Consider the following 23,643-nt stretch of genomic DNA (forward strand, 5'->3'; position numbering starts at 1 on the left):
AGGTGAACTGAAGCATTAGGAAGACCTGTATCAGGACAGTAGACATCATTGCTGGAGGAAGGCCATGCAGGTCACTGACCGTGCCATAGCTTTCAGTGTGTGCAGGCAGATAAAGAGCCTCAGGGTGTCCCTTCTGGCTCTCAGCCAGGAGAAGCCATTTTTAAGGGCAACCCCAGCACAAATATAGCAGGAACAGCACACACTTGCCCATCCCCTCACTGGCTTGGTAACCTTAGGATGCTCTGGCCAGCCAATCCGACTTTGGCCTGATGGAGACCAGTTCCCCATCATGGTCTGGCTCAACTTTCCCATTTTACAAAATGGGGCTGCCCCACTGATTTAATTACTCAGGTCTTGAAACATTTAAAATCAGAAAAAAGAACAGGTGTTTAGGCTTAAACTGTGTGTGGCTCTAGCATCAAACAAGTAGAGGAGAACTTATCCCCACAACTCTGAGTCAGCTATTACCGTTATACAGGTAGAAGAGCTGAAAAAAATTTACTTACAGACAATCAAGTTAGGAGGGATGCCAAACTCCGAAGTCTGAACCTGCCACCACCCCCATTCTGCTTTTGAGTTCATCTGACTTGGCTGGAACTCAAGAGATTTTTTAAAAAATCACTTCCCAGATTTAGGGAGCAGAAGCTTCCTATTAATTACAGGTAGCTGCAGGCCAACTCTCAGAACTAGCAATAAACAAGGAGGCAGTCAGACTGCTGATTTTATCTGTGCTGGCTGTTCTAAACTTCCTCTGGTCAGAAGAAAGCAGAAAGGACCACTGGTGGCCGAACTGAGAAGACCGGGTGGCTCCTTCAGCCTCCTCCTCAATGGGCTTACTTCTAAGAAGTCACAGAGTTTAGAAAGGATCTGTCCTCTCTGAAACATTCCTCCGAAAGCCCTCAACCTCAAGATCTTGAAAAAGAGGGATGAAAAGACTGAGCCAAAAGAATACAGAAGTAGAAGGGGGTAGACAAGGTAATGTAATGCATTTAACTCAAACCCAGAGAAACCCTGGCAGCAGAGCCAGGCGAGGCCAGGGCTATGTAAGGTGATGTCAGAAGAAAAGGAAGCAACTCCACACCTCCCAGCCACTGCTAGGACTGAGAAAACAACCAAAGCTAAACTTCCAGACAGGGGCTACTCAGGTGGAGCTCCTCCTCCCCTGGCAGAGTGGACCTACACTCTGCCCAACAATGACTAGAGGCTGTGAAGGACTCAGCCCAAGAGGGAAGATGATTTTCTCTTTTCTACCTGTTGGGTGAGTACATATAAAGCTACAATTGTGAGCTGCAGTCCAGACATGTATGAGTACAACTCCTGTGCCCAAATAATCTGCAAAATGAATTCTAAGTCTTTTAAGTTTTATTTAAATAACCTCCAGTGAGAAGAGAGTGGGCCAAATACTACCCCTTCCTTGTAATACCATTTCACCAAGACAGAGTGAGCACAGCCTGCAGGCAGCCTGCAGTGAGAGCTGGGGTGCCTCTCAATGGGGGTGGCCACGACCTCGGCCCCGGCCAGCAGCTGGGGGAACATCCACTGTGGAGCGAGGGTTCTTGATGGTTTCATCTACGGACACAATAAGGCACGCAGCCTCAGAGGCTGCAGTCAGGGCATTGATCCGCACCATAGCTGGCTCCCACACGAAGGCCTCAAAGTTGTCAGCAATGTCCTCATTGTTGATGTCCACGCCATACCACATGCCCCCCTGAAAGAGAAGAAAAAGAGGGAAAGTGATATGGAACTGCTCTCAAATTTCTTCTTGCACACCCTCTGAACGACTCGGATTGTTAGGAATCTTCAGGTTCTCTGAACCCGCTGGCAACTCCCTGAGGAAGGTGGCATTACAACAGGAGCCTGGAAGCCTCTTCCCACCCCTCCCCCACCCCCAACCTGAGAAGTGCTGACCACAGAAGACCTCCGGGCCCTCTCCCAGGCAAGCTGCTGGCTTTTAGGGAGGCCCCATCCTCAGGTCACCTGAGGACTGTGTATGTCAAACCAGGCTTTTCAAGAGGAACACTTTCCAATCCCTTATCTCATTTCATCATCTCACTGCTTCCATTAGTCCCGATTTTACAGACAAGGAAACAGACGCAGAGAGTGACTTACTTAAAGTTCTAACACAAGTCAGAAACTAAGTCACTCACTTAATGCTGCTGTCACCGCACTGAGCATTTAACAGACAGCATTTAAGAAACATCTCTAAATGAGTATTTGCTAAACAGCAGATGAACAAATTAAATTCTCAGAAAGATCACAACTTGGAAGTGGTAGAGCCATGGCTGGACTGCTGTCAGCAGGGCCCTGGAGTGCTTCACCACCAAGGAACCCAGTACACATGGTATGTGCTTCCAGGCAGAAGGCCACAGGGTTCCTTTGGTTCCCCTCACGGCACCGTGAGGAGTGATCAGACTCTTGGAAGAAGCACTGAACAAACCCTGGAACCACCAGTCCCAGCACTGGTCTTTCCTTCTGACCTCAGAGGAGGCAGGCAGTTGGTACTGGGTTTGGTTCCAGCACTATCACCTGGGCTGACCACACAGAGCTTGAGTAAGCACAACACACACTCAGAATCTAGCCCCGTCCACCCAGTCCCTGGACCCGGAGGAGAGGAATAACCCACCTGGGCGTGCCGAGCCCGCAGCTTGTTGAGGATGTTTGTGGCATCAAAGCCAGCGTTGTCACACAGCTGGCGTGGGATAATTTCCAATGCCTTGGCATAGGCCCCAATCAATAGCTGCTGTTTTCCTGGAATGGTCCTTGAGTAATCTCGCAGGTACTTGGAGAGCTCCATCTCAATGGCGCCGCCACCAGCCACCACTGAATCATTCTGCAGAGACCAGACCCACCACTAAATGCAAGGGGTCCCCAGGTCTAAGCTCCAGTCCTGGCCAAATTAGGCCGTTCAGTCAATAGGCCCTCCAGCCCAGAAAGAGGGCTGGTTCCACATTCCCTCCCTCAGCCCAAGCCCCAGGAAGCCCAGACATGGACCTTGTCTAGCACATCCCAACTTCAATCTGGTGAATCTTATGGTTTCTGACCATCTTCAAGGTCACCTGTAGCTTGAGGGCACTGGCACAATCCCTGGGATGGCTGACTCTATCAGCTCCACAGCTGCTCCCAAGAACAAGTCTTAGCTTTTAAGGCAGCATGACTTATTTTGAGAGACTGAGGCTGTTTCTTTATCATCTGTGAGACGAATCAGGGCCCACATGCCCCACATGGAAGGACACAAGTTATACAGGGAAGGAATCACCACACAAATCCAGGGTCTCATCAGCTCAAGAGGCAGAGTGAGCTGTGCAGGCTGGAAGCTCCCAGCCTAGTACCTTGATGGCCCTTCTGACAATCATGATGGCGTCGTGCAGGGACCGCTCTGTCTCCTCCATAAACTGCTCAGCGCCACCACGGAGAATGATAGTACAAGTCTTGGCCTTGGGGCAGCCTTTGAAGAAATTGTACCTACACCCAGGGTCAAATCATATTTGTGAACTCCTTTCTGCTGCCAACCTGCTGTGTTCGAACCTTACCAAGTCCTCCCAACACTCAGCAGCTGCTCTTCTGTTCCTCACTAAGGTTCTCCAAGCCCACTCTTAAAGACATGTTCTTGGGAAGGTACCACAGGGGCTTGGTTGTACCACAGGGGCATAAAAGATGTGGAATCAGACTTTAGACCCAACTTGATCTTCTTCCCTCCCAAAACACTCTCTATATCTGAGCTCTTTATGCCCCATGAGGTATAAGACCTCAGAAGAGAATAATAGCATGTGCTATACATACAGCACACCCCAAAGATGGCAGAAGGCCATCAGGCAAGTCTCGTGAGCTAAGCAAACAGGGAGCCCAGGACTACTGCTCACCTCTCGCCTCCAATCTGGGTCTCTTCAAAGACCTGGCAGCGGCCCAGAACATCTGATGACAGAGCGTTCACACTGGTCTGGATGGAGCCTCCGCAAGCCTGAGGAACACAAGACAACATCATCTAGCAGTGAAGGCTCACACGAGGCCAGAAGTGAGCTTCCTGCCACTTAGTCTTAAAGCCAATTCCCATGTTAGACTGCCATGGTGCCCCGGAGCTCTCCTCACTGGATGACCCACTCTCACCCTTGACCTCCAGGCTCCCTCTGGAAGAGGAGAAAACAAAACAGAACTAAGACACATGAAGGGCAAACAAGCCTGGTTAAAAGGAGATGGTGACCCTTTGTTTCACCCAATACCCCCTCCCCTAAACTAGGGTGCTTTGGGCCCAGCGACTGAAGTCAGGGTCAGTGCCTTAGACCTGAAACATCTTTGGTGAGATGCTCAAGAAGAAAGGGAGGAAACCTGGCCGGAAGCATCCAGCCTGGAGTTTAGCCAGCTAATCATAGCCCTACTGCTAGGTTTCCTTACAAATCAGCTTCCCTGACTTGTTTGGTTAGATTAACTCTTGTATACCGAGCATATACACACTGGAACTGGAGTGTTTCATGGCAAAAAGAGTTAAGAAGACAGGTCTAGATTCACATACCAATCACTCCAGTACACCAGGGGTAAGTGAAAACCCCCCTGGGGCCACAAAGACCAAGAAGCAGCCTGTGAAAGTTTGGTTACCATCATTGTCCTCTTCAGGTCCTCCTCCGGCACTCGGCCAGCACAGAACATGTCCCTGTCAGCAAAGTATTGGGTGGCCACGTCCCCAATGGGGAGTTTGGACAAGACGACTTTGGCTCCGGAGTGATGGATCCTCTCTAACTTGTCATAAAGAATGTTCCATTCAGCATCAACGATTGCCTGATAATCCTGAAGAGACCCAGAAAAGGATGAGGGTGCTTTGGAGTGGAGGTTAGCCTATGTGGTATGTTAAAATATAACACACCCCTGCCAACTAAAATATACTGATTTGTTTGGGAATTAACAGGGATAAACAGAAGAGCCTCCTCTCAGTCCAAATATACAAGGACCCTATAACGTAACGTAAGAGTCACCTAAAACTTTCAAACACAAAGGCAGAAAGTAACCCCAGGACTAGGAGCTACTCCAGAGCTAGCACTTGCTACGGTGCGAGACCTACTTTAGCCCGGCTAAGTTCTAGCTCCTCTGAGGCACTGCACCCATGGAGTTACCAATGACAAGACCCTTTCCCCCAAAGGCCATTCTGTGTTGGGGATACATTTTCCAAAAATACTTGCTTACAGCTGGGTGACACTGCTACCTCCAGAGACAGCCTTGGTGATATCAATGTTGGGAGCACACCTGTCCCTGCAACACGGGACCCAGTATAGAAAGGGCAGGGTTCACATCTGCCCAAATAAGAGGAATCAAAATACTGGGCTCACTATATAGCTGAGAGGCCCCTGCAAGCCCCTTCCCTGGAGCCAGAGGATAGTATTTCAGCATGTTTGCCCTATCCAAACCTCCTCAGGTCCAGGTCACTGAGAGAGAGCATAGAGTGAGAAAAGAAGTGGACCCAGTATTTAGACATTAATATTTAGGGGGATAGGAAGAGAAAGGAGCCCATAAGGTACCTGAGAAACAAAGCTAAGCCCAAGATGGCCACAAAGGCCCAAGGCTATGGCCCAGAATGTTGCCCATTTCCATGCCACTGCCAGCTGGTAGGGCCTACCTCAACTGTGTGGACTCTGATTTCCGCATTATCCTTCTCAGCTTTCAGCTCGAGCTCAACATTTAAAAGGGCAATCATTGGATTATGGTACTTTTTGGGTTGCATTTCAAACCCAGCATAAGAGAAAGTCTTCTTGAATGCAACACCAGCTACAAGCTGGGACTCCTGTTTAAAAAAACAAACAGTTCAACAGTTCAGTACTGGCATGAAATGAAATCAAGTTAGTGGTGTGCTGGACTAATAATGCGTGTCCATTTCTGTGAACCTGAAAGAGTTAACCATGTTTTTATTTCACTGTTGTAACAAAGCTTTTCCATCATCCTAAAAGCTAGGAAAAATACAGAGCATATTTTGGTTGTGTCTTCAGTATAAGGAAAACCAGTTTGCTTGCAGAGACTAAGCATGGTAAAGGCCTGTTTGGGCTGTTCTCTGAGGCTGACTTCCAAAGCGGGTGCCAAGGGATGAACTTTGATCCCAACTCCCCACCTCCCAGTCTTCTACACATACGTACACATACCCCTCCCTACCTGTACTGCACACGAGCACACACATACCTGTGTGCTGTAGCCTAGGTGCTTCCTCCTTCCAGGAGATGAAAACAAAAGGTCCTAAGGGTCAGAAATTTCCTGCAGTTCCCAAGCTATCATTGTGGCTATTCCCATCTTGATCCCTCAAAATATGAACTACTACCACTTGTTCCATAACAGAGCTTGCTGTGGGGTGGATTTAATAGCAGGGCATAATAGAAAGCATGTTGCACTTGGGAGTGGCTTCAGCAGTATCAGAAGACAGGTTCAAATCTCAGATCTCTTTCTTACTCAAAAACCTAGTCATTTCCCACTCTGTAAAGAAGGGTGTATTCAGTAAGTGAAGTAAGTCAGAAAGAGAAAGACAAATACCATATGATATCACTTACATGTGGAATCTAAAATATGACACAAATGAACTCATCTATGAAACAGAAACACTCACAAACATGGAAAACAGACTTGTGGCTGCCAAGGGGGAGGATGGATTGGGAATTTGGGATTAGCAGATGCAAACTATTATATATAGAATGGATAAACAACAAAGTCCTACTATATAGCACAGGAAACTATATCCAGTATCCTGTGGTAAACCATAACAGAAAAGAGTATGAAAAAGAATATATACATATATATGTATAACTGAATCACTTTGTTGTACAGCAGAAATTAACACAACACTGTAAATCAACTATACGTCAAAAAAATAAATTTTTTAAAATAGTGTATTCAGTTCAACGACCTATATGTTCTCTGCTAGTGCTAATCTACAATACTAGTCTATAATACTGTAGCCTATCGGTGAAACAGATTGCTACATCATTCAAATCCACAGCCTCCTAAAGGGGGTGATGCCTGAGCTGAATCAAGATGGATAAGCAGAAATTAGTCAAACAGAAAAAAGAAAGAGATGTTCCCAAAAGACAGAGGCAGTGTGGTGCAATCGGGATGAAAAGCTACCTGCAGTTGCTGGAATACAAAATAAGAGGACAGGGACCAGTTTAGGAGAATCTTAAAGGCTCTGCTAAGGCCTGACTCTTATCCTGTACACAATGTGGAACCCCAAAATGCTTTACACACAGAGTGTAAACTGGGGAACTTCACGCTGCAACAAAAAATAGAATGGACTTAGGGGATGCAAGACTGGAGGAAGAGTGACCACTACCAGGACAATGGTCTAGTAAAAGAGACAGACTTAGGAAACAACAGATTGGTAGGTAAAATGAAACAACAGTGATCAACAGGTTGGGGGGAATTGGAAATATTTTTAAGGATGACCCCAGACTTCTGGGTTGAGTGACTGAATAATGGTGGTGATAGCAGCTATGTCAAGGAATACAGAAAATATTACAGGTTTGGAGGATGAGATAATGAGTTCAGTAGCAGTGAGATCCAGGAGTGTGAAGCTCAAGAGAGAGGTAAAGGCTGAAGATATATATCAGGAAGTTTTCAGTTAATCCTGAGAACAAGTAAATAATTACTACCACCATTTACTGAATTGTGTGTCAAGTATTGTGTTAAGGGTTTTACATGCATTTAAGAGATGTGGGACAGTCTGAAGAACATACGTGTGGCTTGGAGCCCCTGGCTTTCTCACCAGATAAGATTAGTTCTGACCCCTAGTTTAGTGAATGCCAGTCTAATCTCAAGGGTTTACGGGAGTAGGAAGGCCCAGGAGAAAATGGAATATTGCTATCAAAGCAGTGTGTAAAGACAAAGTCGGCAAGCCATGATGCAAAGAATGGGCGGAAACATGAGTGGTAGTGGGGGCTGAAGATGGGGAATGGCTCAGATGACCTCCAGATTCCTCACAGCTTTATTATATAGAGAACCTCATCCCACTGACATGTGCCATGACAGGAGGAAGAGGGAGGTGGACAGAATGAAATGCAATTTGGAGGGGTAGAAGTCCCTCCAAAGACTTCAAAGAACAAAAAGTAAAGGGCCAGGATATAATATTTCAAGCAGGTCTTGTCCTGTCCAAATCACCTCAGGCTGAGGTCACCAAGGAAGAGTAAAGTAAGAAGTAGAGCAGGCCAAAGACTAGAAAGGTCCAACATGGAGACACCAACATTAAAGAAGGTTTCCAGAAAGATACTTCTGTGTTAAAAAAGAAAAAAGTTATAGTTATGCTGTGCAATATAGTGGCCACTAGCCAACATGTCTCTATTTAAATTTAAATAAGTGAAAAAATATGTTGTTAAGTAGACAAAAGCAAGTTGCAGAACACTATGTATTACAAGTGAGCAGTTGTTTAAGAAAACAATATTTACATTTGTACTTAGAGATGCAGAGTACTTCTGGAAGAAGAGGGACATGGACAGGGACACGGGGACACACACACACACACACACACACACACACACACACACACACACACAGTTAACTGGTGGCTGTATCTGGGGCAGGAGTGGTGTAGGGGACATTTGTTTTTTCTTTTAGGAATTCTAAACAGTTTGAATTATGTATTATCTATTCAAAATTAATGAATAAAAGAAGGGAGAGGTTGGCCATATCACTTGGAGAAGAATGGACTGAAATGTACTTCTCATATATTTATTGAGGGTTTTAGATAATTTATCAGAGCTAGCCCTATCCCCCTCCCACATTAACAATGAGATTCTTAAAATCAGCCAGTTCAATCTTCCATTCTGCTGACAAGTAAATACAGGTCTGCAGAGGTTACAAAATGCACCTACAGGAGAAGCCTGTAGCAGCAGTATGGGGAACAGCTCCAGTCTGCCTTCCAGCCCAACATGCATTCTCTCTGTTCCTGTACCGTGTGCTCTCCTACACCAAGCTGTCTGAAGGGTCAATGTGAAAGCAAGAGCCTCCTAGGGAGGCCACAGCAGGCTCACCTCTAGGGCTCCACCCTGAACCTTCTTGATTCCAATCATTTTAAGCTGCAGCAAGTCATCGAGCATCATCACCGCATCCACCACCATCTTAGCGAAGAAGGCTTTCTGCTGGGAGATCAGCTTGGAGCTCAGAGCAGTCACGGCACATTTCTCTAGCAGCTTCCTCTGCTCCCTGGGACACAAGGGTGGGACCTGCATCAGGCCTTGAAAGCCCCTCTTACCTGACTCTACTGCAATGTGGAGATAGTTTCTGTTCTAGTCTCTAAACTCAGCCCTCAACAATTTCATCTTCTGTATCTTTAGGGCAGATTATCAGTGACAGCCGGTGACTTGCAGTCAAAGACCTTATGAGTGATAGCTTTTAAACTACAACCTACAGCCTCTTTTGTAATGCATGGGCTGGGGCACAGCCAGAGGTCTAGCAAGAGCCAAACAGCCCCAGGCCATGCAGGGATTCCACTTGCTTCTCCATTCAATTTGGCCACGGAAGTCAACGGTCTGACAAAGTTCACTGCAAACTTACACTTTATCTTCCTTCTTCACAGTGACGGCAATCTCTTTGATCTTGGTAACCGCCTGCCAAGAACACAAGCTGGGTGAGTCTCTCATGCTCAAGACAAACTGGAGAAGTGCGTCCCAGTAGCTCCTGCTAGTCCCTAATCTGTCTGCTCCCAAATCTCAAGCATTTCTACTCCACAGCTGAAACAACATTTCTAAGTCTTGTAGCTGCCCAGAAAAATATAAATCTCTATAGTTTAGAAAATGCCCAAAGTTAGAAATGTAGAGTAGGTATAGTTCTGAAGAATCATCAGGGTACATCAGGATTCAGCTCTGGATCTGCAGGTAACACACTAAAACAAATGAATGGAAACACACTACGACACTAAATTAGGCCAAATTTTCTGGCTTACAAACAGCACCTGTGACAACTTTTAGCACTTTATATATTAATTAGGTATGTTATATACGATACACATATTTGTATGTTAAACATGGTATCTTTTCAAAGCCATCTTTTTCAAAAGATATCCGTTCATACTTACTTCTCATGTATGATTTCGTTTTAATGCCACCACCCCAAAACAGAGATAGTAACGAGACAAAGTAAGGCATAGAGGAACTGACTTACCCCCGGTTACAGAATGAAAGTCAAAGGTCAATAAAAGCAAGGTCTCAAGATGTGCCATGAAGTACTTGATAAAAACAAAAACAGCTCTCACCAAGAGCTTATTATCATAGTCTATCAGGAAACCTGAGGCTTAAAGAGATTAAGTAATATACCTAGTCAAAAGCTACTGAATGGTAGAACTGAGATTCCTAGGCAGCAGAATTCAGAAAATGTCCAAGGAACCTTGTTCCCAGTCCCTCCACACCCCAATAAAGATAGTATCCTAAGAGAAATACAAAGGTGCCCAAAGCGCCCAAGTTCACCAGCACTCCCATACCAACTGAGTGGCAGTGCGGAAAGCTCGGATGATGATCTGTGGGTGCAAACCTTCCTCCACATAGGGTTTCACCTGCTTCAGAAACTCTGCAGCCAGCAGGGTCACTGAGGTGGTGCCATCACCGACCTGGAAGAGGATGACAGTAAATTCACGTTTTCTCACGTTCAGGGATAAAGCTCCAAAACTCCACTTTTTAAGCAATCTACCCATTTAAACTGGGGACTGTTTAAATGGATATTAAGCCTTTTCTGGGAAGCACAGCTTTTTGCAACAAGTAGAAGAAAGGTGTTGGTGGATAGGTACTCATCCCATCAAATGGTCCTGGGCCACAAAATTAATTCCCCAGCCAGGCCATTCTCCAAAGAGAGCTGATTTGGACAAATTTCCCCAGAATATGAAATCATATATGTATATTAGCCAAGAACTTATTTATTACGGACAAGATACTATGATGAGTAAGACAGTTCCAGAGATGCTTATAATACAATGCTCACATGTCACAAATAACCATAGTAGCAAGAGGTATGAGATAAATATTCTTTAAGGAGCACAAAATACTACAGGAGTTTACAAAACAAACCTCTAAGGACCAGCTAAGGTCCTTTTTATTTTAAACACTATTTGGAATTAGCAGATCACTAGTCTGCTAATCTTTCTTACATAGCTATTTTCTATGATAGGATCTAAACCTTATTTTTAATGAAGGAGGAAAAGAATAAGAGCTTTCTCTCTCTCTCTCTCTCTCTTTTAAGAATAAGAGCTTTTGAAAAAAACTAGCTAACCTCTGATTTAGAAGATACTTATTTTTTATTCACTTATGTCCACTGTATAATATAAGGGACTTCAGGGAGAAAAAATGGTTACTGTGGCGAAGGGTTTAAGCCACCAAATTCCTGAACAGAAAGGTATTCCTTTGTTGAAAATATTAACCAATCAAATCTATACTCTTCTCACTTTAATTTTATATAACCCATACTGTTTTACAGGCTACTGGGTCCTAACAGACCTTTTGATATAACTTCAGGACATATCTGTAATACTCTGAAATGCAAACTTGCCTCTCTCAACATTTATTATCAAGACTACAGTGTCAGAAATGGTTTTGAAAAAGGCAGACGAGTTAATGTCACTGATTTGCACACGTTAAGATGGTAAGTTCTAGGCGACGTATATTTTACCACCATAAAAATATTTTCTTTTAAAAAGAAAGGTAAACTGGAAACAGTTTCCAGCCCCATCTTATAAGGCAACCAACAGATTAGAGGTTAAATTATTTACCGAGCAATTCAAATGAATGACAGCACACAGGCCTGATCTTAAGATCTCAGCCACACACAGTGGATCAGCAGGAATTTTAAAAGACTATTAATTCCACCTAAATATTTTCGCAAGCAATTACTTGTGAAATTATAATTTTAGATATAAAATCAAAATTTTTAAAGAAAGGAGAGCAAAGGAGCAAGCAGGCATGTGTTTCACTGAAACACATAGGCTTGATTTTCCTACCTCAGCATCTTGGGATTTGGCAATGTCCACTAAAGTCTTTGCTGCAGGATGGACAACATCAAGGAGTTTCAGAATTGTGGCCCCATCATTAGAAATTGTTGCTTTGCCTTAAAAGGAACAAACACAAAGTAAAAATGTAAAGACCTTTTCTTAAATTCTGTCTTCTAGTTGGACTTGGAGCCCATATACACATTATTGGGATGGGACAGAGGGGCTCATGGTGGGAATGAACTGATCTTTTTACAGAGTTAGCTCTGTGCAAAAAGGGCCACCTAAAATCACACATTCCAAAGACCATGAACTCCTGATTTTCCTTGAAGAGCAAAGAGCACACCTCTACTGGATGTAGAAAACATTTTAAAAAATAAGAATGAATAATCATTTAGATATTCTTAACAGTTGATACCCTAGTATTTCACTTGTAAATTAATACACTAAAACGTAAGGGGGAATTTGTCTTGGCAACATGATCCAATGGGAGTGACCACAGGCAACTCCGGAAGATTCCATAGTGTTTCTAGGCTAAATCTCTCTACAAGGCAACAGGCTCCTGAGCCAGGCTTCTCTCATATATTCCCAGGGGGCTCAGGATTCAGGACAATGTCTGAAAAGAAACTGCTTCACAGTGAGCAATCCTTCAGAGGTCTTAAAAGCAGTGAGATTTCTGGGCTTCCCTGGTGGCGCAGTGGTTGGGAGTCCTCCTGCCGATGCAGGGGACACGGGTTCGTGCCCCGGTCCAGGAAGATCCCACATGCCGCGGAGCGGCTGGGCCCGTGAGCCATGGCCGCTGAGCCTGCGCGTCCGGAGCCTGTGCTCCGCAACGGGAGAGGCCACAGCAGTGAGAGGCCCGCGTACCGCAAAAAAAAAAAAAAAAAAAAAAAAAAAGGCAGTGAGATTTCTAATGCCAACCTCTGCTAGCCCCAAACACTCTGGGGGAGCCTCCTCTTCTGCAACTGGCCTGAGGAACTCTGCAGACTTACCTCGGCCATCCACAATGAGCTTGTCCATACCACGGGGGCCCAGGGTAGTTCTTACAGCCTCAGCAATCACCTGGCAGGCACTGATGTTACTTACAAGCTGGGGGATGCCTTGGGAGCTATCAGTCCCCTCTTTCAACAGGATAACTGGTGTGGGCTAGAGAAGAAAGAGCAATTGAATGGTTTTTTTAAAAAAATAATCATTCATTACATAAGACTTAAGGAGGGAGAGGAAAAATGCTCTCATCTCCCCAATAACAGAAATATATCTGGAGGCCCTTTTAAACCACATTCCTCCACTGTCCATCCACTATATCAATTCCTTAAACTGCCTCTACCTCCAGAGATAGCATACTTGCAGGTGTGCCAGAAAATGGTTTGAGAAGCACTGATTTAGTCAAAAAGAACAAATCAAATAATGTGTTCTCCAGTGCCCAACTGCATAAGCATAGCCCTTTCAACTTCTGAACTTATTCCCTGTTTTAAGGAATTAGGCCACATCACAGGAGGAAGCAGGCCATGCTCAGTGTTCACCCTCCAGCAAGCATTCATTTATCTGCATTAGAGCTTAATCGTAGAGAAGTAGATGGGGCACTGATGCAAAACATGAGGTGCTAACAGCTTCAGATGCTGTCCTGGAGATGCCCAGGCAGACAGCTTTACCAATGATGTTTAGCTGGAGTGTAGGGAAATGGCTAGGCAGAGAAACAAATGGCACCTTTGTCCGCCTCACAAAATGACAACAAATCTAATTTGTACAGCAATGTTTCCCTCTCTCATGCTGGGTCCATAAAGCCTCCTTGTGACTAATCTCCAACCAGATACCCTAAACAAGTTTTTCTCTATTTTGCATTGGTTTCCAGAACAGTCACTGTTCTCGTAGAGGCTTTATCTGTGGAACTGCTTTAGAAACTCTGGGAAGACAGGGATATCTGCTTATTTTAAAGCGCCTGCTTAGGTACCTTTGCTCCAGTGACCATTAGCAGACAGTAATTCCTTAGCTTAGCACACAAGACTGCTTTCTCTCTGCATCCAAGCCTGTGCCTTCAGAGATGAGCTCATGAACCAGGCCCAGTCTTCCCTGCATTTGTGACTGATTTTATGTGTATAAAACAAATTAAGGATAAATACTGTTGCAACATTTTTGTTATGTTAGTTATGCAAGTGCTATTACGCTATGCTTTGAAATTTATTTTTTCCTGTGGGTTACAATATAAAGTTTGAAAATCACTGCCCATGTCCACCCCTAGGGGGTACTTCAGGTGTCTGAGCAGGGAAGGCATAGGAAAGCACAGGGCTGTTTCAGCCCAACAAAAAGGAGCCAGGAATTCACACACTACAAAGTCGAGCAACCCATGAGGCTGACTCCACATTAACTGAGCAGTTTCTTTAAAAATTCGACTCCTTTGGCCAGTGTAGCTGGAGGGTAGTGAGTAAGTGGAAGACTGGAATGAGGCTGAAGAAGCAGGCAGGAACCAGGTCACTACTCACTTACAGACTATCGTAAGGAGTTTAGATTTTAGTCCTACAAAGAAGGGAAGCCCTGGAAAGGCTTTTAGCAGAGGAATGGCATAGTCTAATTTACACTGGGAAAAAAACAAAAAACAACTATAGAAAATGGGTAAGAAGAGGCAAGATATAATGTGCAAATGCATAAAAACAGGCTGGAAAAATGTACAACAAACTCTAATGAGTAAGTATGGTAAGTAAAGAAAGTTTTGACACTTGGATATTTTGTTTTGTTTCAACTTTTTCTAACAAACATATCACACATTACTTTTTTTTTTTTTTTAAAGAATACTGGAAGGAAAATTCCTTCCTTTTCATGGTAGAATCCCAGGTTTGGTGGCAAGAAATGGCTTCTCTATACTCTCAGCTTTCCTTCGGGTTCCTCACAAGGAAAGCTGTGTCCCCCAAAAGGCCCCACCTTCTCCCAGTCCTGCTAAATCATTCCTCAGGGCAACCTCAAGTCACCTCTGGTCCAACCCTGCCCCGGATGAAGCCCTACGTTTTAAATCAAAAACCAACTTGAGTCTTAATCCCTTCCTATTTCCTTTGACAGATTCTTTCACCTCTCCAAGGCTAACTTATCCAATGTTTTTATAAACTTTTTCTCCCTCTACCTCCAAATTGTACCCCCGCCAACAAGAGCCACACTGCCCTGTTCTACCAAAACCACCTGCTTACCACTAGGCCAGCAATTCCTCAGAGTCTCCATTCTTCCAAATTTTCTCAACAGCCGTTAACATAAGCATTGGGAACAGGGGGTCCCAACACTCCCTGCTCCTTCTTGAGCACAATGTTTACATTGCCATCCATCTTAAAGTACAAGCTTCCCAAAGGTAAGGAGTACACTAATCTCAATGTGTAGAATGCCTAGATTTGGTCACATACGAAACAATATACAGAAGCTTTTGGTGCTGAAAATTCAACTGTTACATATCAACTGACCCTTGAAGAGCATGGGTTTGAACTGTGTGGATCCATTTATACCTGGATGTTTTTTCAATAGTAAATACTACAGTATTACACTATCTGAGGTTGGTTGAATCCTCGGATACAGAGGAACCCCGGATATGGAGGGCTGACTAAATCATATGCAAATTTTCAACTGAGTGGAGTCAGACCTCCTAACCCCCGAGTTCTTCAAGGGTCAACTACACTTGAAAATGCTTTATACAAGTCATGAAATAAGGTGGCAGTCAGTTATTTTTGGAAAAGCATCGGCATCACGGTGATACTAAATTCACTGAAAATTCTTAAGTACAAAGCAAGGAGGGCTTGGAAGCAGCTCACCACGTTGTCCCCAAGTTCCCTACGCTTTAGAGGCCCTACATAAATGGCAGGCTGGGTACAGAGATCATTTAAGGAGGGAAAGGTGGCAGGGCTGGATTGAGCCAAGCCAGATCAATCAGGATGGGTCCTCTTCTGTCAGTTTCCCGGGGGTAAGCACTGCTATGGAAAGCCCAGCTTCTGTCCCTAAGTTACTTTCCAACCGCATTTTTACTCAAGTAAAGAAACAACAGCAGAATCCAGTAATCTGCCAAGGGTACCATGGAAGCCTTGGTAATTTCAGCTTAATAGTCTTCTTCTTCATCCTCCTTAAAAACTTGTATTAAGCATTATTAAGCTTGACGCTCTATAAAACAACAGGTGTTCATATGCTAAGTCATGTAGTGCTCAACACCACAAAGGCAAGCATACATTCTGTACGGCTGTACCAAAGACTGAGCTTTCTGGGGAACCGTTTTACCTCTCAATCCCAGAAGGCTTCCAGAATATCAAGTACCAATTCAATAACAGCAAGGAGAATTCTTGGTGACTGAAGTTTCACACACCAAAAGGACAACTATAATTGGTCAATACAGCAAAGAAACAGAAAAGATGTCAGTTCAGGAAAAACCCAAGGTGGTGGTCTGGAGCCTCTTGGTGAAGGGTTTTATCACCAGTCAGAAGAATCTTGGTTCTGATCCCCAGTTCTTTAAAGGCCAACCAAAACTCTTATGGTAGCCTTGGCAGGAAGGTGGATTACAGGGACGAAAAGGCAAGCAACCACCTAGCAGACTAGCTAACATGCTGAGTGTTACTACCTGATGGGCACTTCATATGTATTCATTCATTTAATCCCCTTTAACAGACTGAGGGCCAGAAATGTAATACCATGCTCAAAGTCACACACCTAGTAAGTGGCAGAGCTAGTTACGAACCTAGGCATTCAGTGTAGCTCCAAAGCCCTTACTCTCCACTGCTCTACTATGCTGCCTCTGCACACAAGATGAAGATGACTTCAGGAACAGTAACGTTGAAGATGGACTGAAAAAGGCAGTACTAGAGGTATGAAAGGGAGAGGGAATACAGATTAATGCCAGGTTCCTTCTATCTTGGGTACAGGCGGGATTCACAGGGCATTTGGCCACAATGAACACCTCATAAGGGTCAGTTTGACATCTACTAGGTCAGGGATAAGCTGAGGAAGCAGGAAAAGAACAGAGAACTGAGTTGGATTGAGAGGCTAAAATGAACGAGTGAACTGCCAAGTGCACAGGGAGCAGTATCTTAGGGTTTCGCTTCAAACACTGTTCAACAGCAACTCAGGAGACACCACCGAGGTGCTTTGGGACCCACGTAAGGTATCTGCAGCTGAGATGGAAAAACGGACAACGTGGAAGCGGGGAGGGGAGGAGGGCTACAGAGACACTCCAGGATTCACCAACCTCCCTAACTTAAGAAAACGAGAACCAGAGTTAGGTGGCCAACTAGAAAAGCCGTCTAATGTCACATCTGGAGGCGCAGACAGGGTCGGACTCAGAGGCCGGGTCTTCCCACCTCTGATGCAGTGTCCCCATCTGCCCTACCTATTCTCCTGGCTGAGGAGGTGGACCTCCGACAACCAGCAGAGCCTGGTACATTCAGTAGGTAATAAATATGCGTTTGCTTAATGAACGAGTGAGTTAATTAAAGTACGAGCGGAGAGGTCTGTTTCCATTTACGCAGCAGCAGGCGGGGAGCAGTGGGAGACCACAGTTGAGACCTTGGGCTCGGCCCAACATAAGGTCCCCATGCTGCCTCTGCAGGTTCTAGGAAGCACCCGCTTCACATCCGCATTTTCCAGGGCAGCCAGAGCTTCCTAGGCTGGCCTCGACCGCGTATGCACGCTCAACCCGCAGTCATTTAACCCAGGTCATGATTATGGGGGCTCAGAAAACTGGGTGGCCGATGCGGATTCGCGGCCCCGAAGCACCCTGGGATTTGCAGTCCCCAGCCGGGCCGACCAGAGCCTCCTCTTGAGCCCCACACAACCCTCATCGAGGGCCCCTGCTCCGTGCCCGGGCCCACCAGACGGCGGCGGGCCGGGATCACCCACAGACAGGGCTCGGGGGAAGGACCGAGGCAATAGGCTGGCGGGGGCGGTGGGGGGGGGGGGAAGGTCCTACTGGACCGGCCCCGGCCAGGCGGCGCCAGCTACTGACCAGATGGCAGCGGATGGAGCCAGATGCGCAAGACACCACTCACCATCATTTTGGAAGCCTATTCAGTGGCCCGCTGCTCCTCTTCTCTGCGCCCGGGCCGCCCAGCAACCCCACAATCCTCCGCGCCAGAGAAACCCCCAGAAGCTTCGCCAAGCCGTTGCAAAGGGAGAGGAAGGGGATGGGCCGCTTCCGCCACTCTATGGTTCGCTATCACAGAGTCGGCGTAGCTAGAAGGGCCAGAGGCTGGGCTTCCGCCAGCCGTCTTACGAGAAGCGGTGGTAAAGGAACAGTCAGTCGCTGGTTTTCGATGGTGCCATTCTTTTTGAGCATGTAGGATCCTTGCTCGGCCCGCGTCGCCCACTAACTCTAATTCCATTTCCCTTCTCCCCTCAAACGCCAGCCCAAGGAATGCAATAAACGCAAATATTTATTTAGCGCTGACTGCGGAATAGGCTTTTGCTGAGTAAGCATTTGACGTAAGTGAGCTCATTTAACCCTCACAACGCTATCGCGATGGCACTGAAATCATGCCCAATTTACAGATGAGAGAACTGAGGCTGAGAGGTTAGGTGTCCAAAATCACAGTTGTACAGTAAATGGTAGATAAACAGGCTCGGGCACCTGGCCCCAATGCTCGTTTTCTGGCTCGGCACTGGCCAGCGCTTCCTCGAGGGTCGTGTACATCAGTCTATGTCCCCAGAGCCTACTGACTATGAGAGCGCAAGCGCCGGTAGAACTAGGCAGGGGTCGCCGGAGACCACCTGGGCGCTAGACGAATGCCTTCCCAAAGAGGGGATGGGAAGGAGGAAAACACAACTAGGGGAAGGTAAATCGTCGTCTTCCGAAGCGGCCACAGGGAGGATCCGGCCGAGACCTCACGAGCTGATTGGCCCAGACTTTCGGCGGCTGAGGCGAGTCCTGCGGGTCTCCCACCTGCAGTTCTCCCGCCCCCGCCCCAGCCAGCGAGGTCCTGCGGAGTCGAATCCAATCAGAGAAATGTTGGGGCGGGGACGGCAGTTGCAGTTAAGAGTTAAAACAAATTAGCCCTCGGCCCCACTTCTCTCCACCAATAGGAAGTGGGCTAGGGCACAGGGGCGACAAATGTGGCTACACGAGCAGGCGTCAGAACCAATCAGCCCTGGGCCTCGCTCCGGTGCGCCAACCGGCGGCGTAAGCGGGTCTGGGGGCGGGAGTCCAGAGCAGCTGTCAGGCTGAAGTCCGGCGAGCTACGCGCAGCAGGGCGGCTGGAGGAAGCGCGGCGCCGGGCCGGGCCCTGGAGATGGTCCCCGGCGCCGCGGGCTGGTGTTGTCTCGTGCTCTGGCTCCCCGCGTGCGTCGCGGCCCACGGTGAGCGGCAACGGGCGGGGCTGCGCTTCAGGGTGGGGCTGGCGGTCCAGCTTAAGCCCGGCTCGGGCCGGGGGCCACGGGTCACCTTGGGGACCCCGCGAATTCGGAGCAGGGCAGATTCAGAGACGGGCGCCTGGAGTGGGTGGGTAGTGGTTCCCGAGGGACATGAACTGTGTGCGGCCTGAGACTGGGCTGTGAGTCCTCAGCCCCCCACGTCGAAGTAAGACTCCCTCTACCCCCACTAGCGCTGACTTAGGTGGCGAAGGGGACGAGGAACAAGGAGCAACTAGCGATACGACAAGCTGGAGATACGTGAGCACTCACATACGTAAACGGGGCCACACATTGCTACACGTGGGTTCACAGGCACTAGCACATACGTACACACCCAACTTGTTTGCACCTACACGAGAACATAAACATACACCCATATACGTACGTGAGCACATGTGTATACCTACACTTGATTTACACAGATCAGCAGATGCAAAGGCCAGGCAAAGATGTATGTGGGGAGGAGGGGAAGCTTAGTGCTAATCCAGGAAAGCTTCCTTGGGAGTGTATCTGTACCCGATGGGAAGTCTTCACTCCCAGGATAAAAGGCCATATATGTAGCCCAGTGCCAAGCCAGTGGAGCTCTACCGGGTGGCTGATTTTGGACAGTAGAAAAGGACAGCAAAAGCCACAATCCATCCCAACGCTGGCACACAGTAGCGACTTGATAGTTTGTTGATTGACTAACAGACCTGTGGCAGCAGCTTCCACCTTTTCACATTCCTCAGTCTCTCTGGGCTAAGGAAACCAGGGACTCAAGTTCAGGTAAATCATTAGACTTTGGTGCTAAAGAGATCCACACCCCAGAAATATCTGGTTATTCTGGCAATTCCCTTCCTCAACACAGTAGAGCTGGAAATAGCTGTTCATTCATTCAACAACCTTTTTGAGCACCAACTGTATCCTAGCCACTATGTTAGATAATGTGGATACAGTATTGAATGAAGTTACAAACTTAGGCCCTTGTCCTAGTGCAGGAGATAGACAATAAACAAAAAATTACAAATACTGTATAATTACAAATGATGTTAGAAGTGTCATTGGAGAAAAAGTACATTTTGAATGGGCATAAGGGGAGGGCAGTCACAGGGCAGGTTTCCCTAAGTGACATTTAAGTTATGACCTAGTAGATGAATAGAAGTGAGCCATATAAAGGGGTAGAGGTGGGGGTAGGGTGAGGGAACTTGCAAGAAGCCTTGGAGATGTGAAGAAACTGAAAGGAGGGCAGTGTAGCTTGAACATAGGAAGAGATGAAGTTGGAGGGCCAGATCAAGCAGGGCCTTGCAGACCACAGTTTAGATTTTAAGTGCAAAGGGAAGTCGTTGAAGGGTATTGAAGTGGTGACATGATCATATTTGCTTTAAGATGTTTTAAGAAAATCCCTGGCAGTTATTGGGGGAATGGACCGTAGGGAGCAAACATGGAGGCTAAGATAGACCAGTTAGGGCTTCCCTGGTGGCGCAGTGGTTGAGGGTCTGCCTGCCAATGCAGGGGACACGGGTTCGTGCCCCGGTCCGTGAAGATCCCATATGCCGCGAAGCGGCTTGGCCCGTGAGCCATGGCCGCTGAGCCTGCGCATCCGGAGCCTGTGCTCCGCAATGGGAGAGGCCACAACAGTGAGAGGCCCGCGTACCGCAAAAAAAAAAAAAAAAAAAAAAAAAAAAAGACCAGTTAAAAAGCTGCAACAGCCAGGACAAGAAATGATAGTGGCTGGACTAGGAGGATGGCAGTGGAACCAGAGTCAACTTTTAAGTTTTGGTGAGAGTTGCTTTATACGTAGGCTACCACATCTCCATCTTGAAATTCCCAAGTCTGCTTCAGAGCAAAGATGAATGAATTAACCCTCAGAGAGGTTAACACTGGAGCTATGTCTTCCTGGCTCATCTGTGTAAGCAGCAACAGCAGCAGCTGTAAATCTCTGGGGTTACTAACTCTGTCTGCATCAACTCTATCCTCTCCAGGGCAGAGACCTCTATCTTACCCACCTGCAGGACCCAACTGGCTGAAGCTGGGTCTCTGGGCCCAGACCTTAACCAGCCCCATTGAAGGCATGGGGTCCATGATCTGAACCTGAACCAGCTTTTTTCCCTTGAGCCTTCTCACCTGTACATTTTACCTTTCAGGCTTACGCATCCATGATTATTTGTACTTTCAAGTGCTGAGTCCTGGGGACATTCGATACATCTTTACTGCCACGCCTGCCAAGGACTTTGGTGGTATCTTTGTAAGTTCAGGGAGGCCCCCTCATCTCTGATCCTGTCTCCACATTCCCCGCACTAAGCCGAGGTGACCCTCATGGCTTCAACCCATACCTGAGTGCTGGGACAGAGAAGGGGGCAGAATCCAGCTGTCTTCCAGGGGCTACAAAGCCAGGAATGGCTTCCAGCTATTCCTCTGGGTATAATACAGACCTGGGCACCACGGAGGGAAAAGCTATCTTCTTAGGGACATGAAGTAGTGAAAAACCAAGGGCTCTGCTAGCTCCACCTCTGAACTACATGACTCAAGGCAAGTTACTTCCCCTCTCTGGGTCCATACCAACTTCCCTTCCTATGTCTGGGAAAGGCAGGGTGGGATAGGAGTAGACAGACCTTTGTGAGAATTAAGTAAAAATGCTCAAGTGTCCAGTACACAGAAATCGTTCCTCATTTCCCTCACACTTTGTGAGAAGCAGGTGTGTCTCCCCACACTCTCACCTGTCTAAATGTCTTTCAGCACACAAGGTATGAGCAGATTCACCTTGTCCCTGCTGAACCTTCAGAGGCCTGCGGGGAACTCAGCAACGGTTTCTTCATCCAGGACCAGATCGCTCTGGTGGAGAGGGGGTAAGGAGCGGACAGGCATGGGCACAAGGGGAAGGCAGGCATAGGGTAGATTCTGAGATCAGTGTTGGTGGTGATGCTTTGAAATAGCTGCTTTTAAATAATTCATCTTTTTAAGGGTCTTTAAGAAACATCTTAAGATTATCCAAGCCTTTGGCCATTTACTTGTGAGCCTTTATCAAAAAGCCTCCAAGGTCCTCCTTTCATCTTCCCAGGGTGGTGGTCTGGGGAACGGATAGCTAGGACCCTGCCTTTCCTTTGGTCTCATCACCACCTCTTCCAGGGGCTGCTCCTTCCTCTCCAAGACCCGGGTGGTGCAGGAGCACGGTGGGCGGGCAGTGATCATCTCTGACAACGCAGTTGACAATGACAGCTTCTACGTGGAGATGATCCAAGACAGTACCCAGCGCACAGCTGACATCCCCGCCCTCTTCCTGCTTGGCCGAGATGGGTGAGGGCTCTTTGTCTCTGGCTGTATCAGCCCCAAGCTGGGTGCCATGACTCGGGGAGGTCAAGGGCAATCACCAGTCCCTACCCACAAGCCTCATCTTGGGATGCCCTGGTTGGAGGGCCAAAAAAGTCCTCAGGCTCTGGAACTCCCAGAGTGATGGGGACAGTGGGGCAGAATGGGGTGTCAGGAAAGTGACCATCACCACCTCTCTTCATGCTCTCCCAGCTACATGATCCGCCGCTCCCTGGAACAGCATGGGCTGCCATGGGCCATCATTTCCATCCCAGTCAATGTCACCAGCATCCCCACCTTTGAGCTGCTGCAACCGCCCTGGACCTTCTGGTAGAAGAGTTGGTCCCACATTCCAGCCATAAGCAACTCTGGGCTGGGAAGGGGAAAATCCAGGAATTCTGCTGTTTGGGACTTGGGGATAGCATTTGGGGACTGGGGGAGCCAGGCAGAGGAAAAGGGCTTGGGCCTTGGCTAAGTTAAAGGAAGACACACCACTGGCCTTCCCTCCCCTGGGCTCCTAAGGTGTCTCATGCTATGGGAAGAGGCAAGACCCAGGCCCCAGGTCTTATGGGCTAGGGTCTGGAACTAAAGGGGCCAACAGCAGGTGGTCTGAGAGCCATCTGAGACCTGTCACATCCCACCTGGCTTCAGCCTCCCCACCCAGGGTCTTTCACAGCAGTTGCTGGAATGGTATAAGGAGCTGGTGTTTGAGGACTACATAATAAACCCTCACTGACTTTTTTTAGCAATAAAGCCTCTCATCAGGGTTGTAACTGTGTCCTAGAGTGAAAGTACACAGGGGTGGGAGGGGCCTTCAAACACTTATCTGGTCCCATGCTCTTGTTTTGAAGGGAGGAAACTGAGGCCCAGAGAGGATACATGACTTGCCCAAGGTCCTGTAGGACCAGTGCTCAGATTGCTAATCTTGGATCACAACAGCCTCCTGCTCAAAAACTTGGGAAGCTGTAGTTCAGATGAGCAAAAGCCTCATCTTGTAGCCTGGTACTGAGGATCCACACTGGACCTCAGAAGAGCCCTGCTCTTGGACTTTAGAAACATTTGCACAGCAGAGT

General features: G+C 47.2%; 2 protein-coding genes across 2 annotated transcripts; one reads left to right on the top strand and one right to left on the bottom strand.

Moving 5' to 3' along the window:
• Window positions 1–1,344: 1,344 nt before the first annotated feature.
• CCT7 (chaperonin containing TCP1 subunit 7) lies at window positions 1,345–18,085 on the bottom strand. Its single transcript, XM_004311579.3, has 12 exons — window positions 17,929–18,085; window positions 12,919–13,072; window positions 11,939–12,045; window positions 10,433–10,558; window positions 9,511–9,563; window positions 8,988–9,159; window positions 5,603–5,767; window positions 4,591–4,779; window positions 3,861–3,958; window positions 3,330–3,462; window positions 2,624–2,830; window positions 1,345–1,708 (listed from the first exon to the last, which is right to left on the bottom strand). Exons 1-12 carry the CDS (start codon window positions 17,932–17,934, stop codon window positions 1,487–1,489), a joined length of 1,632 nt encoding a protein of 543 aa, XP_004311627.1. The 5' UTR covers window positions 17,935–18,085; the 3' UTR covers window positions 1,345–1,486.
• A 974-nt stretch (window positions 18,086–19,059) lies between these two features.
• PRADC1 (protease associated domain containing 1) lies at window positions 19,060–23,343 on the top strand. The gene is made up of 5 exons (XM_033838258.2): window positions 19,060–19,231; window positions 21,409–21,509; window positions 22,001–22,110; window positions 22,391–22,558; window positions 22,784–23,343. The coding sequence occupies exons 1-5, from the start codon at window positions 19,165–19,167 to the stop codon at window positions 22,902–22,904; spliced, it is 567 nt and encodes a 188-aa protein (XP_033694149.1). The 5' UTR covers window positions 19,060–19,164; the 3' UTR covers window positions 22,905–23,343.
• The last annotated feature ends 300 nt before the right edge of the window (window positions 23,344–23,643 follow it).

Source organism: Tursiops truncatus, chromosome 14 (genome assembly GCF_011762595.2).
Source record: "Tursiops truncatus isolate mTurTru1 chromosome 14, mTurTru1.mat.Y, whole genome shotgun sequence".
Lineage (NCBI taxonomy): Eukaryota > Metazoa > Chordata > Mammalia > Artiodactyla > Delphinidae > Tursiops > Tursiops truncatus.

What these genes read in the sequence shown, in the direction of transcription:
- CCT7 (XM_004311579.3), bottom strand. An exon ending in GCTCATTGTGGATGGCCGAG is followed by an intron (nt 12,046 to 12,918) that starts GTAAGTCTGCAG and finishes GTTCCTTTTAAG; the next exon opens with GCAAAGCAACAATTTCTAAT. An exon ending in ACCTGAAGAGGACAATGATG is followed by an intron (nt 3,959 to 4,590) that starts GTAACCAAACTT and finishes TGTGTTCCTCAG; the next exon opens with GCTTGCGGAGGCTCCATCCA.
- PRADC1 (XM_033838258.2), top strand. Translation starts at nt 19,165, where the DNA reads ATGGTCCCCGGCGCCGCGGGCTGGTGTTGTCTCGTGCTCTGGCTCCCC. An exon ending in CGCGTGCGTCGCGGCCCACG is followed by an intron (nt 19,232 to 21,408) that starts GTGAGCGGCAAC and finishes TTTACCTTTCAG; the next exon opens with GCTTACGCATCCATGATTAT. An exon ending in ATCGCTCTGGTGGAGAGGGG is followed by an intron (nt 22,111 to 22,390) that starts GTAAGGAGCGGA and finishes CACCTCTTCCAG; the next exon opens with GGGCTGCTCCTTCCTCTCCA.